Raw genomic sequence first — 14537 nt, 5'->3', positions numbered from 1 at the left:
AGAAAGCTAATCCTTTTCCTCGCAAAATTAAACCTCTTTGAGGGCCAGCATTCTAGTATTTCAGATTGTAGAGTTTCAAAGGCTTCATTTCCATCTGTTCTTGTTAAGTGCTTTTATGTATTTTGAGATGAGAGGTGGAAAGATGTAATGAAAATACAAGATGAGAAATACTATGGTTGAAGCTCGCTGTGGATAAATGGTTCTGCAAAAAAAAAAAAAGTAAAGCGGTTGTGTGATCACGTACGGGGTACAAAACAGTGTGTACCATAAATCGGGGACCATCTTGTAGTGCTATGGAAGAATACTAGATCGGAGCCTCCAGAGCCTTCAGTTCATGTTAGTATCTGTACAAATATTTTTTCCATCTTATATCTTGAAATGTGGATGAACTTACTAGAGAATCAAATCCTGTTTCTCTAACTGCAAAGAACAGCAGTACTGTTGGTAGGTTGGTTTTTTTATGCACGTTTGTGTGAATTTTGACATCTGTCCTGGAGGAATTTGGTGGCGTTTGTATACGCTACTCTGAAACTGTTACAAAAGGAAACCTTTTTATACTTTCTCTGCGTTTTTCCTTGGCAGAAAATAATAAAAAAAAAAGTTTTTTGGGGTGAGAATTGTATTTTTTTTTTCCTGAAAGTTGTTCTAGAGTGAGGAGAAGGAAAGGTTCAGTCCTCTGGGTTTTTTTTGGTGTGTATTGTACTGGATGAGTAAGTGTTCATCATATAATAGATGGTATGGGAGTGCAGAGACATGCATAGCCTGTTTGAATCCGCATGAACAAGCATCTCTTGTGGAGAAGTAGAAATAATTCTTACTCAGATTTCAGCCCACTGCACGTAAAAAAGCTACAAATCCACTTCAGGGGTAAATCTCCACTGTAATTAAGGAGTTAATTTCAATGGAAATTAACATGACACCAGAAGCTGTTTCACTTTACCTGCTGGAGTTGTTCTTTTTAAGCATTTTCTTCTAAACACTGCCTTTTCTGTTTATTTGGACCAGTTGTGTGATGTTGGTGATATTTTGCCTTTGCTTTAAATGGTTCCTAGGGTTTTTTGGATGCCTGCTTGGTAGTTTGAAGTCTACAGTGAAGTGATCGGGTTTCTTTTATTTTCTGCTTTTAGTTCCAGTAAACTACTTCAACTTTTTCTTGCCTCCTTGTTCCCCGTCATTGTTGTAGCTCCTGCCTACACCAAAACCAAGAGGCGAATGCTTTGTTTTGTGATTCATCCACAATTCACACACAATCTCTGGGTTTAGTCAACGAGTCCTCTCGTGCTTGCCCAGAGCATAACTGTCACCGCTCCGGCAGCCCTGTGACCTCCTCTTGTTCTCCACGCAGCCGCAAGGCCCCTGTCCCACTCCTCCTCTAGAGGAACGGATTCTGCTGTGTTAGGTGCGTCTTTCTGACAGCCTCACTCCCGTTTGTACTGTTGCTTACCACTGCTCAGCTCGGTAAGATGATGCCAGGTTATCTCATTAGGTCTTTCTGGAAGCAGAGTGGGAAATGTCAGTTCAAGAACGAAGGGGGATGCTTCATGTCCCGCCCAGCTCCCACGTCCCACTGGGAGGTGCTCCGTAGCAGAGGTCTGGGTGCCATCAGGACCAGTTGAGTGGTGTTATCCAAAAAAATCTGCGGTGTGAACTGTGTCAGGAGTTAGAAAGCCAGCTGTCAGGCTGCTCTGCTATCTGTCACCAAGGAAACTGTGGAAGGGAAGGAGCTTCCTGCATGTGCTAGATAATAGCAGGATGTTCATGGTGTTCTCAGAATCAGCCTTCAGATGGGTCTGTCCTTCAAATGAAGCAGGAAAACACAGTCCTTTTCTCCTCTGCTTGAGCAGCTGTTCTAGCCAAAGTTAGAGATCTCCTAGTGCTTTGGAAAAGAGCAGAAAAATAACCCTTCATGTCCTAACGGGCCTAATTGAAGATGGAACAGGGAGCACAGTGGAAACAGAGGCTTGGATCAGGACAAGGAGGACTGAACTTTTAGATTGGCACGAAGGAGACTTGCAGGCAGCAGTGGCTGCAGAGGAGGAGGTGGTGTCCACCGGTATGGGCAGGACTGGAGCTGCTGGAGACAAGCAGAGAGGAAGATGCGAGTGCTTTAGAGCTACCTCACTAGCAGCCTGCTAGGTCAGCTGCGGAAATAAATTGCCGTTTCTTTAAAGATAGTCTTGTGCAGGTGGGCAAGTGGATTGTCTGAGGAAAGGGCAATAGAACTGATATTCATTCTTACTGAATCCGTAAAGAAAATAGCTGCAGTGAGGAATTCATGAGGGCTAGTGAGAATAAACAGGTAAAAATGCAGAAGTATTGACAGATGAGACCAGTTTGCCATGGAGGAGGGTGTTTCTACAGCTGGTGGTAGAGGATTAAACTGGAAAAGAGGGATACAATTAAGATGGAAGTCTGAAAAATATGCCATTAGAAGTGTTGTAAGGATAATTCTCTTGGTAATAAGTAAATAGGCAAAGCAGAAGACTAGAAGCCAGCATTCTCCATTAAGGCTGCTGACTTTAGTCTTTGAAAATAATTTTGCATCATTTGTATGTATAACTGCGTTCTTATTTATACATTCTTCTACAGGATGTTTTCATTGATTTTTCCGTATAATAGAAGATGCTTCCACACTCTCCAGAACCCATTTCCTACTACTATCTCAATAAACTTGCCTGAGACTTAAGAAACAAACTTAGGTGATTTACATAGATTTATGCTAGATCTTTTTTCTTTCTTACCTTTTTGATTTTGATACCATTTTAAGAAAAAAAACCCTGGTGGAGTCCAGGAATACTTACAGATGTTATATTCACAGCTTCCTGTCAGCTCATGATGAGCTTTCCTCACTTGTTAACTGTAGTTACCCGAGTTAAGGATAAAAGCAAAAGTTCTAGCCAGTGTACTTGGGTGGTGAAAAGCTGGGATTGTATTAAATGTGCAACTCAGGGTTATGAAAATTCTAATATACTAAGAAGCAGAAGAGTTGCTTTGCTAGACCTGTTCTTGGAAGCAGCTGGTTTTGTAATACCAATGTAGAGTTACCAAGTGACCATATAAAAATTACCTGATGCATTTCTTGCCATGTTTGTTACCCATATTTTAAGAAAAACTTTTCCTCCTTAGATATCAAGAATAAATTTCCTTCATAAACTTCATGATCTCTGAAACTCAGCTGAGTTTTCTGTGTGTCTAACATCAACTCTAGAGATAAAAGTTCTGAAATGAGATTTGGTGGACGGTGTTAGCAGTCTGAAATGAGATTTAGTGGACAGTAAAAACTTTTTGTCTAACTTTGCCAGCTCTGCAAAACCAGTTGACATAAAAATCTCTTTTTCTAAGTAAAACTAAGATCAGAGATGTCACATTTGAAACAGAAGGTAACTGCTGTGTTTTACATACTGACTTTTCTAAGCCAAAAGGATGTTTTCTCCTAAATCATTTATCTTAGACGGACTCCTTTTTAATCAGGATGAGCAAGAGATAAAAATAAGTCCACTGTTATCCATCCACAAAGGGAAATGATGTAATCCTGTGAAACAGCAAAGAGCCATGTGATGGTATTTCTCTGCTTTTCATCAGCAGTCATGTTTATAATATCTATTTTGAATTTTTTTCCTTATTTCCTCTGAAGTTTAAGAAAATGTTTTTGGCGTTACACCTTTTAATAGGACAAGATAAATGGCTAATAATTGTAGAAACTGAAAAAATATGTTTTGCATTGTCCTTATAAAGGATACATATTACAGAGGATTCTGAGTGCCTTCAGCACTCCCTGATTCCAGACGTTTCGTGAGCTTAATTAATCACTGGCACAGCTTCGGGCCCTTGGGTATCCGCAAGAAATGCACAAACCCAGAATTGCCAGCCAGTGCTGCCAGTTGCACCAGCAATATTGAACAGCCTTGTTCTGCCACACTGCAACTTCTAGTCACAGACATGAACAGCAAGTGGCAAGGTTCAAATAAAGAGTCAGTTACATCAAGCGATGCTTTTTATTGTCGGGAATTGATCCCAACCAAGCTCTTTTGCGTTTTAGAGGATTTGCAGTCGTCTTTCTATCCTAATCTTTTTTATACACGCACACACTGCCAGTTGTTCTTTTGAAAATCAAACTTCGTTTTCAGTCCAGGGCACAATTTTCCCAGTAGTTGATGCTTTATCTGATTATTTTGTGCTTTTCAGCAAGCCACGTACTTTAAAAAAGACAAACCTGCATGACGTTGGGCTACTGCACAATTAAGCTTCAAGGAAGTTTGTTAAGATTTTTGAAAATGTGAGGTTTTGTAAAAGCATTCTGGATTGGAGGGACATCCTGCTTTTCCTATTCACGTTGCAATATTAATGGAATAATCAAAGTGCCAGCATTAAGTAGGCGAGGTGTTAAATGGAAGTTGTTCAAGGTTTGCAGCAATTTTTTCTGTTGAAGGCAAAAATCAGAAAATATTAGAGGAGTACATAGAGCATTATAATACCTGCCCGTGTTACTGTCGTGATGGACAAAGAGAACTGTGCCAGCATAACAGCCTTCCTTGAGCAATTTGACTTAGCAGCGTGTTAGTCTGATTGAAGAGTGGAAGGCATAGCGCAAAGCAATAGAGAGTTGCTGTTCCCACTGATGGGATGTGTGAGACTAATACTGCACGGTTACTATGTCCAGTTGTGCTTTAAAAAAGTTGTACATAATCTGAAGGTTTGACAAAAGTTGACAAATTGTTTGTCTTCTACTTTAGCCGTCTGTTTTACTTCGTGATGATAAAGCTTAAGACAACTTGTTTTACAAGGTAATACAGGAAAAAGAGATATATTTTTTTGTGTGTAGGAAAAGTTCTTCATCTAGCAGATAATACTATACCAAGGTGTAATGTCCAAAATGAGAAAAATTCAGGATAAAAGGAGGGTGTGTATTTTTGATGTAGTTAACTGTTGGAATCGGGGTGGCTGTTGCAGAATGTGTCCACATGGAGCTGTTTATTTCAAGCATGGATGTTTCCAAAAGCTTCGCAGCCTCACTCCAGAATTTTTGCACTAGATGGTTTTGAACGCAATGGCTTCTTTCACCCTTAGAATGCTCAGCTCCTGAACTCTTTATGAAATATGGTAACAGAGAGGTTTAGTTAGACTTCTTGATCTTGTAAGAGCTTCCTGTTCTCCACTCACAGCTTTTAAGCTCTGCTGTAGACGGCTGGTTTTCTACCAAATGCACGCACCTGCTTCTTCAGTGTCTAACGTTTCTTTGTAGGAAGAGAATGGAGACTATACTTACGTTGAAAGACTACGAATCCCACTTGCCCACGGGACTCTGCTGATGATGGAAGGAGCTACCCAGGAGGACTGGCAGGTGAGAAATCCTTGACACCATTGTGTGCTTTACTTGCAGTGCAGTTCTCTAAATATGCCCGAGGCACTCCCATAAAGGTATGGGACGTTCTGCTTCCAGTGCTGCTGTTGTTTCCCAGCACATGAATACTGCTTTCTGACTCAGGATTTCAAAGCACCCCCAGAAACAATGGGTTTTCTTTCAAGTGCTAAGTGATGGAATAGGAATCAACTCAGATGTGCCAGCATTAAAGTTCAGCAATGAAGGTTGCAGCCTGCAGCTGAAAGAGCAAAATCAATTTAGGAACTTGGAATGTACAAAAGGTTGCCACTTAATTTAACAAGTCTGCAGTAATCTACAAAGACCTTTTGTTTCCAGTGGCCCTGAGCAGTCAGAACATGATTTTTTTGCCCTACCTAAGTGTTTAGAAATGTTAATAAAAAGCCGTCACAGGTAGTGAAGTTTTTTTACATTGTTTGATTACCTGCATTTTAAATACACAAGCTCATGCTTTCGGGATTTGTGTTTTGTTTTGTTTTCCTAATGCCACTTACAGCATCGAGTGCCTAAGGAATATCATTCTAGAGATGCACGGATAAACTTGACTTTTAGGATCATTTATCCAGAACCTGATGGAATTTGGAAGTGAAGAGGCACTTTGGCCATTGTTGGATATAAACCCACAGCAGATCCAGAGCCTCAGATTGCTACAGATTTGAAGGAAGCCCTACAGGAACAAAGTTCTGTGAAATATCTGATGGGGAAAATAATCGATATGATGAAGATCTTTGACAATCAGAAGCTGCCTGTGTTATGTGGACAGTGCTGTTTTGTTTTCAGAAGTGATACTTCTGAATGATACTAAATCGTGGGCTTTAAGTTTGTGAAAAAAACAATGATTGTTCTTAAAAGAACACAAAGCACACGAAAGATCTGAGAGGTACTGAGTGGAGCAGAAGGATTCAGTGAACAGCACCTTCTCTTGTCTCCCCTTTTCAAGGGGACAAGACAGGATTCTTCTGTGTAAAGCCAGCTGTACGTACGTGTGGTGTGTGCACAGAAATGAGAAAGCAGCACTCCATGATCCCCAAGTATTACTCATTTCACCAAGGGGTAGTAGTGCATTGCTTTTTATTTTCAGGTTGCGAAATCTGTTCCAATGAAGCAATCAGTTTGATTATTTGTATAACTACTCGAATTACACTAGCGTCTCCTAGAACAGAGGGTCAAGATTCCTTTCTGCTGTGCACTTGGTGGTCAGACTTTATCCTACCTGTTTATTCATGGAGACAAGACAGACAAAGGCAAGCAGCAGAGACAACTTAGCCAGGAGCTTAATTAGCCGGGTTGAAGCTGCCCATTGCTTGAGTATTAACAGTCCTCCCTTCCTGCTGCTTTAAAGCTACCTCTGTGTCACAGGCAGGAAAATAGACACAAAGAGATGAAAAACATTACTTTCAGAATTTGCTAATAAATTCTTAGTTTCTTTTTTGTTTTTTTCTTTTTAGCACAACTAAGTTGTGGCTTCCAGTGACTTCAGGTGGGACACAAAATGTCAGCATCTCTAAAAATTAGGCTTGTGCTGTCAGATTTGATACCCAGAAGAACTGATCCAAAGATTTGGGCCCAAATTATTATAATCACCGTGTAAATCGGTTGCAAAGCTCCGCTGAGAGTGCAGTAGCGCCAGCTGCAGCACTCACTCTGCTGCTACTGCTCCTAGGTCAGTGCATATTGCTTTGAAGAATATTACTTGGAGGATTCTCTCTCGAGCCTCACAGAGCAGCAGTCAGCAGCTCAGACATGATTTGAGGTTGACTTGGTGGAGTTCTTCACGTTTGCCTGCCCTAGGTACATCTCGCTTGTTGGTAGGAACCAGCGAGCTGACGACAGCTGTCTGGATGTGAAGTCAGGTATGGTGCTAAACGGCCTCCAGTGCGCTGGATCAAAACACAGGTTTGGGATGGCTGTACTTTCTGTTATGCCGATGTTTTAGTGTTATTGATGACCTCAAGGACAGCCTGTTGAGCTGTTTCAATCTATGTGATCTGAAATTGGGCAGAATCTTTACCTTTGTATATCAAACAGCTCTAGAAGCAGCTTCTCTACCTAAAGCACCAGACAGCTTTTGAAATAGCTTAATTCTTCTAAAATGAAGGAATGTTATTAGAAGACTTACTTGGTTATCTAATAATGTCTTCATTTTCATCCAGTTTGTATAAAAACGCATTTTTGGAGTATATGTAGTGTTAATTCCTTGCATTTGAATCCAAGATCTGGGCTCTGTGATGTATCTCCTGAGAGTCAGTGCTGAAGGAGGCAGACGCTTATTTTCACGTTTACTTTCTGTGGGTAGCTGAAGCCTTGTGCAGATCCCTGTATGCGTGCTCAGGCTCAGCAGTCCTGACAGAGTGGTTTTCCTGAACCGAGGGCCGGTGCTAATTTCTCCAGGTATTCTAAGGGGGTGGTACTCGGCCTTTATCAGTTCATACAAGCTACATTTATTTTCACTGTGTTAAGAGCAGTCACGCTGCAAGAGAGAGCTGGAGATGGGTACTAGATGGAAACTTTTAAGCCCCAAACCCTCAGCCTGTGGAAATTGCAGCTCATTTGAATTCAATGATGCTATGGCACGTAACTGCCCTGGAGACTGATACCGTTGCGGAAGAACAGTTTTTCACTTACTTTCTCAGTTACAATTTGTAATGTTTGCAAATTGTGTTTGAGTTTCTTTACTTCCTTTGGTCTGGGAGAAAACCAAGGTTTGCTCTCCAAGAATAAAATTATTTATAAGATAAATGTTGTATCTCACGGAGCTCTCTTGAGGTGATACCCTTTGGTTGCTGGTGTCTGTGATGTTCTGCTGCCTCTCATGTGTCAACTGTGCTGCTGCCTATATCCAAATCTGGTGACAGTGGGGAGAAGGCACGTTCCTCCCCCTGTCCTGAGTGCCCTGGCTGCAAGGGGAACAGTTGGTGTAGAGGTCAAGTTTCTTTGTCAGCTGGGAACTTGTGGGTCCTTCCTTCCTCCCCCTACCTCCTCCCAAAAAAGTCACCTAGCCAGGTGGCAGCTGATCGCAACCTCCTGCCTGCCGGGCCAGCAGGAAATGGCTTTAGAGCAGAGGAGGTTCCAGCCCACATCTCCTCGGGAGAGCTTTTGGCAGGGACATTTTTCCTGTAGGTAGAAATTTGTTCCTGAATGCCCTGAGCACTCTTACAGTTCTCAAAATGGATGCACACAAAAATGAGATTTGTGAAGTCTTGAGCCTGTTGGTGTTCTCATGGCCCCTAAAGATTTTTCACTAGAGACCAGGGCAGCTTGAAAATTTCTAGTGCTGCTATTCAGCTGTTTCTGCTGCTGGAGTCAAGCATAGGGGGTAACGTACGTCGAATGGTCAATATGTAGTTAGGTTCCATTCTTTAACTTAATGGATGCACACAAAAATGAGATTTGTGAAGTCTTGAGCCTGTTGGTGTTCTCATGGCCCCTAAAGATTTTTCACTAGAGACCAGGGCAGCTTGAAAATTTCTAGTGCTGCTATTCAGCTGTTTCTGCTGCTGGAGTCAAGCATAGGGGGTAACGTACGTCGAATGGTCAATATGTAGTTAGGTTCCATTCTTTAACTTAAAGATGGCTATTCAGCTGTTTCTGCTGCTGGAGTCAAGCGTAGGGGGTAACGTACGACGAATGGTCAATATGTAGTTATGTTCAATTCTTTAACTTGAAGATGGCTGGAGGAACCTTTCCCCTAGCTATATGGAGTTGAAGACAGTATTTCTAAAATTGCCACCCAAATGATTTATTTTCCGGTTATAAGGCTTTCTTCCTTCCCAGGACTCTTTTGACAGTACAATATTCCCAGCCAACAGCTTTTTGAAAAAAGGTTTAAACTCAGAATACATTACATTAATTTAAAGTGAGATGTATTGTTTATGTGTAAACAAAGGTTTATATGTACACAGGGGATTTGGGCAGGGTGGGGGGAGTTTCCTGGAGTTTTTGGTTTCGCTGTTACCACCAGGCTCGCTAATCTAAGCATGGAGTAGTCTGTACATACGAGGTGGTGGAGCAGGTGCTAAGAGCTGCTTTGCCTACAGAGCATCTCTGAATTTTATTTTCTGTATTCCCTATATTCTTCCAGTGTTTCCCAAACTGCCTCTTGTAGCCTTTTCCTTTCCCCTCTCTCTCCCCTTGTCATTTGTTCAAATTTATCTTTAGTTACCTCGTATGCTCCCTGCGGCAGGTGTGACAATATTTTTTTATGTAGAAGAGACAAACTGTGGGTTTACTTTTTTCCTCCTTCTTCATTCTGAAATGTTATTTTCCAGCAGGGTATGCGTGTGTCTTCCATGAAAAGCTGAAAAAATTGCACTCCTCAAAACTGTTTGTTGTCTGTGGTTTTCGAACAGATTAAGTCTACTAGTTGCCCCAGTTGAGATTCCCTCTTCCAAAATAGCCATCAGCTTTTCTGAAGTGTAATAACCCTCAGGCTTGACGATAAGGAGCAGATGAGTGGAAGCTGTCTTTGGTAAGGATGGATGGTGGCCTGCCACCCCGAGGGAACATGCAGGATGGAGCTGTTCTGGAAAAAAAAGGGCAACTGGTTCCATTAATGATATGTAACCATTGATTTATTTAACACCTATGTAAACAATAACATTATTAATTAACCAGACTGGTGTCAGGAATCACGCTGTCTCCATGCTACTTGCAATAATCATTCAATCACAGAACAGTTGGATATTCCAGCACGAGCTGTTGCCGAGTCTAGAGTGTATCTGATTAGGGGAAAAAAAAAAATAAAAATCTGTTTTTTATGTATATATATCTAGAGTGTATCTGATTAGGGGAAAAAAAAAGAAAAAAAAAATCTGTTTTTTATGTATATATATATCTGTTGGGCCACACCAGGCTGATCTGAGCATGTGCCATTTAAAATCGGTAGTGGAGTTCTGCCATCTCTGCTGTATATTTTTTCCTTTTTTAGGAAAAAAAAAACCACTCTTGAGGATTTTCAGTTCTGATTAGCTTTAAAGCCATAGATATTTTTATTCCTCTTGTCTCAGATCAGTTCTAGCTATATATTTTCCACTTGTCATGACTGATGGGCTTAGTATAGCTACGTATAGTAATTTATAGCTATAGTAGTAATATAGAAGGAGACGGGGTGCCAGGAATGGGTTAAGAAACCAGAATTTTCATACCATAGTACTGGCAAAGTAGAGCAGCCTGTTCTTCTGGGGTTTGGGATAGAAGCTGTATGATGGGTGCTGCAAATCCATAAGCTTCCTTCTCAAGTGCTGCTCCTATTGACTTAGCGAAAAAGCATTTAACACCCACTTTGCCTTTTCTGGTTATAAACCTTTTCAGAGTGGATAGGAAATCTGCCTCGCTATGTTTTCTTTTCAAAGTGCTGTTTTTCCATCCTTGACGTTTCCATAGCAACCTGGGCCATTTGTTTAAATTGGAGCTCACTGGCTTGTCTTCCCTGTGCCGAACTTCTGCTGAGATCTTGCAGGCATCGTCTCCTCTTCTTGGCACGCCTGAGAGCGACTCGTAAGGGTGATGTAGGGGCTCAGCAGCAGTTGGCTGTAAGAGCACTGGCCCTTCACTCAGCAAGGTGACAGATGTGTGCTTTCTCCCCTCTTGTCCTATTTGATGGACCTCATTCTTCTGTGTAACGTTCCGTACGGCTTTGTGGAGTTATTACAAGCTCCCTTGAAGAACAGGTTAGCTGGCAGGTCCTCGGCACCTCGTGCTGGGAAGGCACGTCTCGGGAGAGCCAGGAGGCCTTTTTTTTTCAAGTAAAGAATCAGAATAAAGGAGCACAGAGGTCTGTTACATGTCCCCCATTGTTCAGTTGAGGTTTCCCGATAGAAACAAAAACTTGGTTCTGTTCACTCGGCAGGTTTTGCTGGCTGAGCAAGACTTGGAGCAGAGTCTTCCCAGGGAATCATCCAGACAGCACTCACTGGATCCAGAATGATGCTCAACCGAAAGTTGTTTCTGCCTGTAGCTGTGTGTGCAGGTGCTTTGCTGTTTGCAGGAGGGTGTTATTTACTCTGTCTCTCTAGTCCCACAGTGGAGATGCCCCACACATCCAAGCTGAACAGCGGGTTGACGTTACAGCTGATCTCTGAGTTACCAGTGCCAGTCCTCTGCTCCTGGGCATGTGTTTGCACACAGTGCTGCCCTTGGGAGGTAAGCCAGCCGAGCAGTATCCCTTAAAGCAGAAAAGAGCAGAAAACAGGCCATTCGGAAGAAGCCACAGGCTAGAAAGAGCCCCAGCATTGGGTGGGACAGGGGAGTTGCGGCTGTGACTTGTCACTGGTCACCTGAGAAATCCTCCCAGGCCTCGGGACAAGGAGAGCAATGGAGGGAGGCAGGGCTTTGATTGCTGGAACCAGTGTCACTCACCTCTGTACTGATGTGGTTGTAGTAATTTTTGTCTCAAGTCCCTGAAAAGGTGTGGAGACTGAGTTAACAGTCTGCAGGATATGGTTACTTGAAGTCTGATAGTTCATTGTCTAGAAAACTTCTGTTTTAATCTCGAGACTACAGGTGATTTCTTTCTGGATTAATTCCAAAAAGGCTTACAAAGAGGAAAAAAGGAAATTTATTCTGCTGAAAGACTTGATTGCTCTGTAGTGTTTTTACCTGCAGAAGAAAGTCGAAGGTAAAATCCTTAAGAAATGCTAAGATCCTGTTTGTGGCACTGACTTAAGATTTTAGATCCCAGCTTGCCTAGGAAAGGTTTCCCGACCTGCAAAGCAGCCAGAGCCTGTGGGGCCAGTTTTGAGGTTCATCATCAGTTTTGTCCAAATCCAAGAGAGGATGGGGAAAAAGTCTCAGAAATAATTACATTTCTTCCAGCTCTTGCAAAAATCAGCAGTCGGGTACAGAAGAGAAACCAAGACAAGCATCCTATGCTCAGGCAGCCCTGTGTCACGCCAGGCCGCCCGACAAGGAGCCGGGGAATCCTCCTCTCCCCGCTCCTGTGCCGATAACATTTCTGCTCCTGCAGCTGACACGGTGCCTGGGAGGCAGCACAGCATGCGGCCATCAGCACCATCCCGGCCACCAGCTCAGGATGGACCATGTGGAGGGACGGGAACTCCTTGGATTCATCAGCAAAGTTCTCCCCTACACATGCAGTGGAGGTTTTTTTTTTTCCCCAAAACTTTATTTTTTTTTAAATTTTGTGGGGTGAAACATTTTTTGAAACTTTTGAACCTGGGACAGCATGTGTTTTATTAATTGCGAAAGGTATTATTGAAATAGAAATCCTAATTTCTGTGCTGGTTCATTAAAAGGATCACAGAAACAACCAGACATAGTAACACCTAGACAGTTAAAGCCATGGGAGGTTAGAGGTTAATTTTACTCCAAGTGGCAGCAACTTGTTCCAGCTTATTCAAAGCAATCAGTCTTCATTTGTTAAAAGTACAATTTCATTCTTTAAGCAGCTTGAGTTTTCCACAATTACGGCTCTCCAGTTGTCTAAACCACACTCTCCTCTCGTGGCTGCCTCATAGCACCGTGTCCTGAGGCATCAGGAACAGCGCTGGGAAAAGCTGCCGTCCCTTCTGACGCCCGTCGGGCCAAACAAGGGAGATGTAATGTAGCGGTTTTCGTCAGGGAACATTTCTCTTTGAAAACAAAAGTTTTATTACTTACATTTATTGTTAGTGGTGCGATGACAGCCAAAGCTGTTACCCTGTGACGTGCGACTGAAACATCGACTTCTCGCTTCAGCTATCACTTTACAATTAAAATGATTCAATATAGAGAATAAAAATAATATATTTCTGCCAGGAGCATGAATACATTCCAACATTTTAGTGAGTACTTTGCCCTAATGGCAGTGGGCAGAAGCTTTATGGGATTTATTGCGGCTCATAAAAAGTCAGGCGAGACTGAAAGTGATATTTGGGGGGGTAGGAGCTTCGAACACATGTACTTTGTATTAACCTCGTTGTAAGAGGGCTAAATGCCACGTACCCTGCAGGCACCGTGCCGTACAGCCTCGCGCTGGGTTCTCCATCCCAGTCATCCACACCAGGGCTTTTTTTTAGGTTGACTTAGAAGGAAATGTTTCAACTAAAATGGCCAAGTCTCTCTAAACATGAGACAACCTGCTTCTCTTAAAAAGTTATTTTGGCTGGAGAAGTATCTTAAAACCTCACTAAGTGGCAAGGTGGCACCATTTCTGTGGCAGATTGCCTGGCGAGACCTCAGAAGTCCTTCCGTGCCCCTAGAATTCATGCACAGAAAACATCCAGTTCGAAGCATCCCTCAGAGAACTTGCCCATCCCAGCAAATCTCCCATCCGTCGCCGAAAGCTTCCTCGTGGAAACAAACGGCTTGTCGAAATAATTGTTCATCAGCTGCCCGCAAACACCCGCACAGGGACTGGAGCCTGCTGGTGCCTCTACGGACGGATCTGCCCTCCAAGGTGTGGTAAGTGCTGAAGCCGGGGGGATACCCCTCCCCGGGAGCACAAGGGGTCTGTCTTTAGAAAAACATTTCAGGGGACACGTCGAGTGTTTAAAACACTGGCTGCGTGTTGCTCTGTTGGGTGCCCGACTGTGAGCACGCGGGTGTGTGTTCCTTACTCTAGGGTTACCCTCAGGCAGTCAGCTGCTTTACCTTTATTTGCTGGGGTTTTTTTGTTTTTTTTTTCAAAAAAAAGGAAAAATGTTAAAAGGCTGCTGAAGTCCTAGCTAGAAACACCAAGAAGGATGAAAAAGAATATTCAACCAAATACATAGAGAAAGGGATGCAGCAACCATGAGCACAAAGACCTTGCAAGTAACGACTCAGACTTCCATGGTGTAAATATATTCCCGTGTGCTTGAGAGAGGCTTGGCTGCCGAGTCCAGCTGCCCTTGGTGGTGCTGCTGGTTTGTTCTGATGGTTAGGAAGCACCAACAGTTTGCTTTTTTCCAGGCAGCAGACTCGGAGTGGGTTTCAGCTTAGCTTTGCTGCATAACTTAGGTTCCCCCCATCAGAAAAGTAGGATTTCAAGTTCAAATCAAATGTGCGTGTGCATGCGAGAAAAAGATGAGAAGACTTTTCTTCTGCTGTCAGAAGTAGCTTGTATTGATTGCCTGTTTATTTTGTCTTTTCCTATCCGTAAGCTGGTATCGGTTAGGTTGCAGTTAGCTGAACGTTGTTATTATTAGTTTAAAAATGGTTGTTTCAGGATGAGGGAAAG

At 42.6% G+C, this 14537-nt stretch overlaps 1 protein-coding gene across 1 annotated transcript in view; it reads left to right on the top strand.

The window, feature by feature from the left end:
- Positions 1-6156, top strand: part of ALKBH3 (alkB, alkylation repair homolog 3 (E. coli)) — a gene marked incomplete at its 5' end in the record, with an annotated part of 16275 nt that extends 10119 nt beyond the window's left edge. Inside the window, 2 exons of the mRNA XM_010076084.1 lie at positions 5243-5341; positions 5877-6156. Coding sequence (XP_010074386.1) covers positions 5243-5341; positions 5877-5969 — 192 coding nt within the window. The remainder of the gene's footprint in view (positions 1-5242; positions 5342-5876) is intronic.
- Between the last annotated feature and the right edge of the window lie 8381 nt (positions 6157-14537).

The sequence above is a fragment of the Pterocles gutturalis genome, unplaced genomic scaffold (assembly GCF_000699245.1).
Source record: "Pterocles gutturalis isolate BGI_N339 unplaced genomic scaffold, ASM69924v1 scaffold11488, whole genome shotgun sequence".
Classification (NCBI taxonomy): domain Eukaryota; kingdom Metazoa; phylum Chordata; class Aves; order Pterocliformes; family Pteroclidae; genus Pterocles; species Pterocles gutturalis.
The sequence above is the reverse complement of the archived record's forward strand: the minus strand, read 5'-3'. Positions and strand labels throughout refer to the sequence as shown.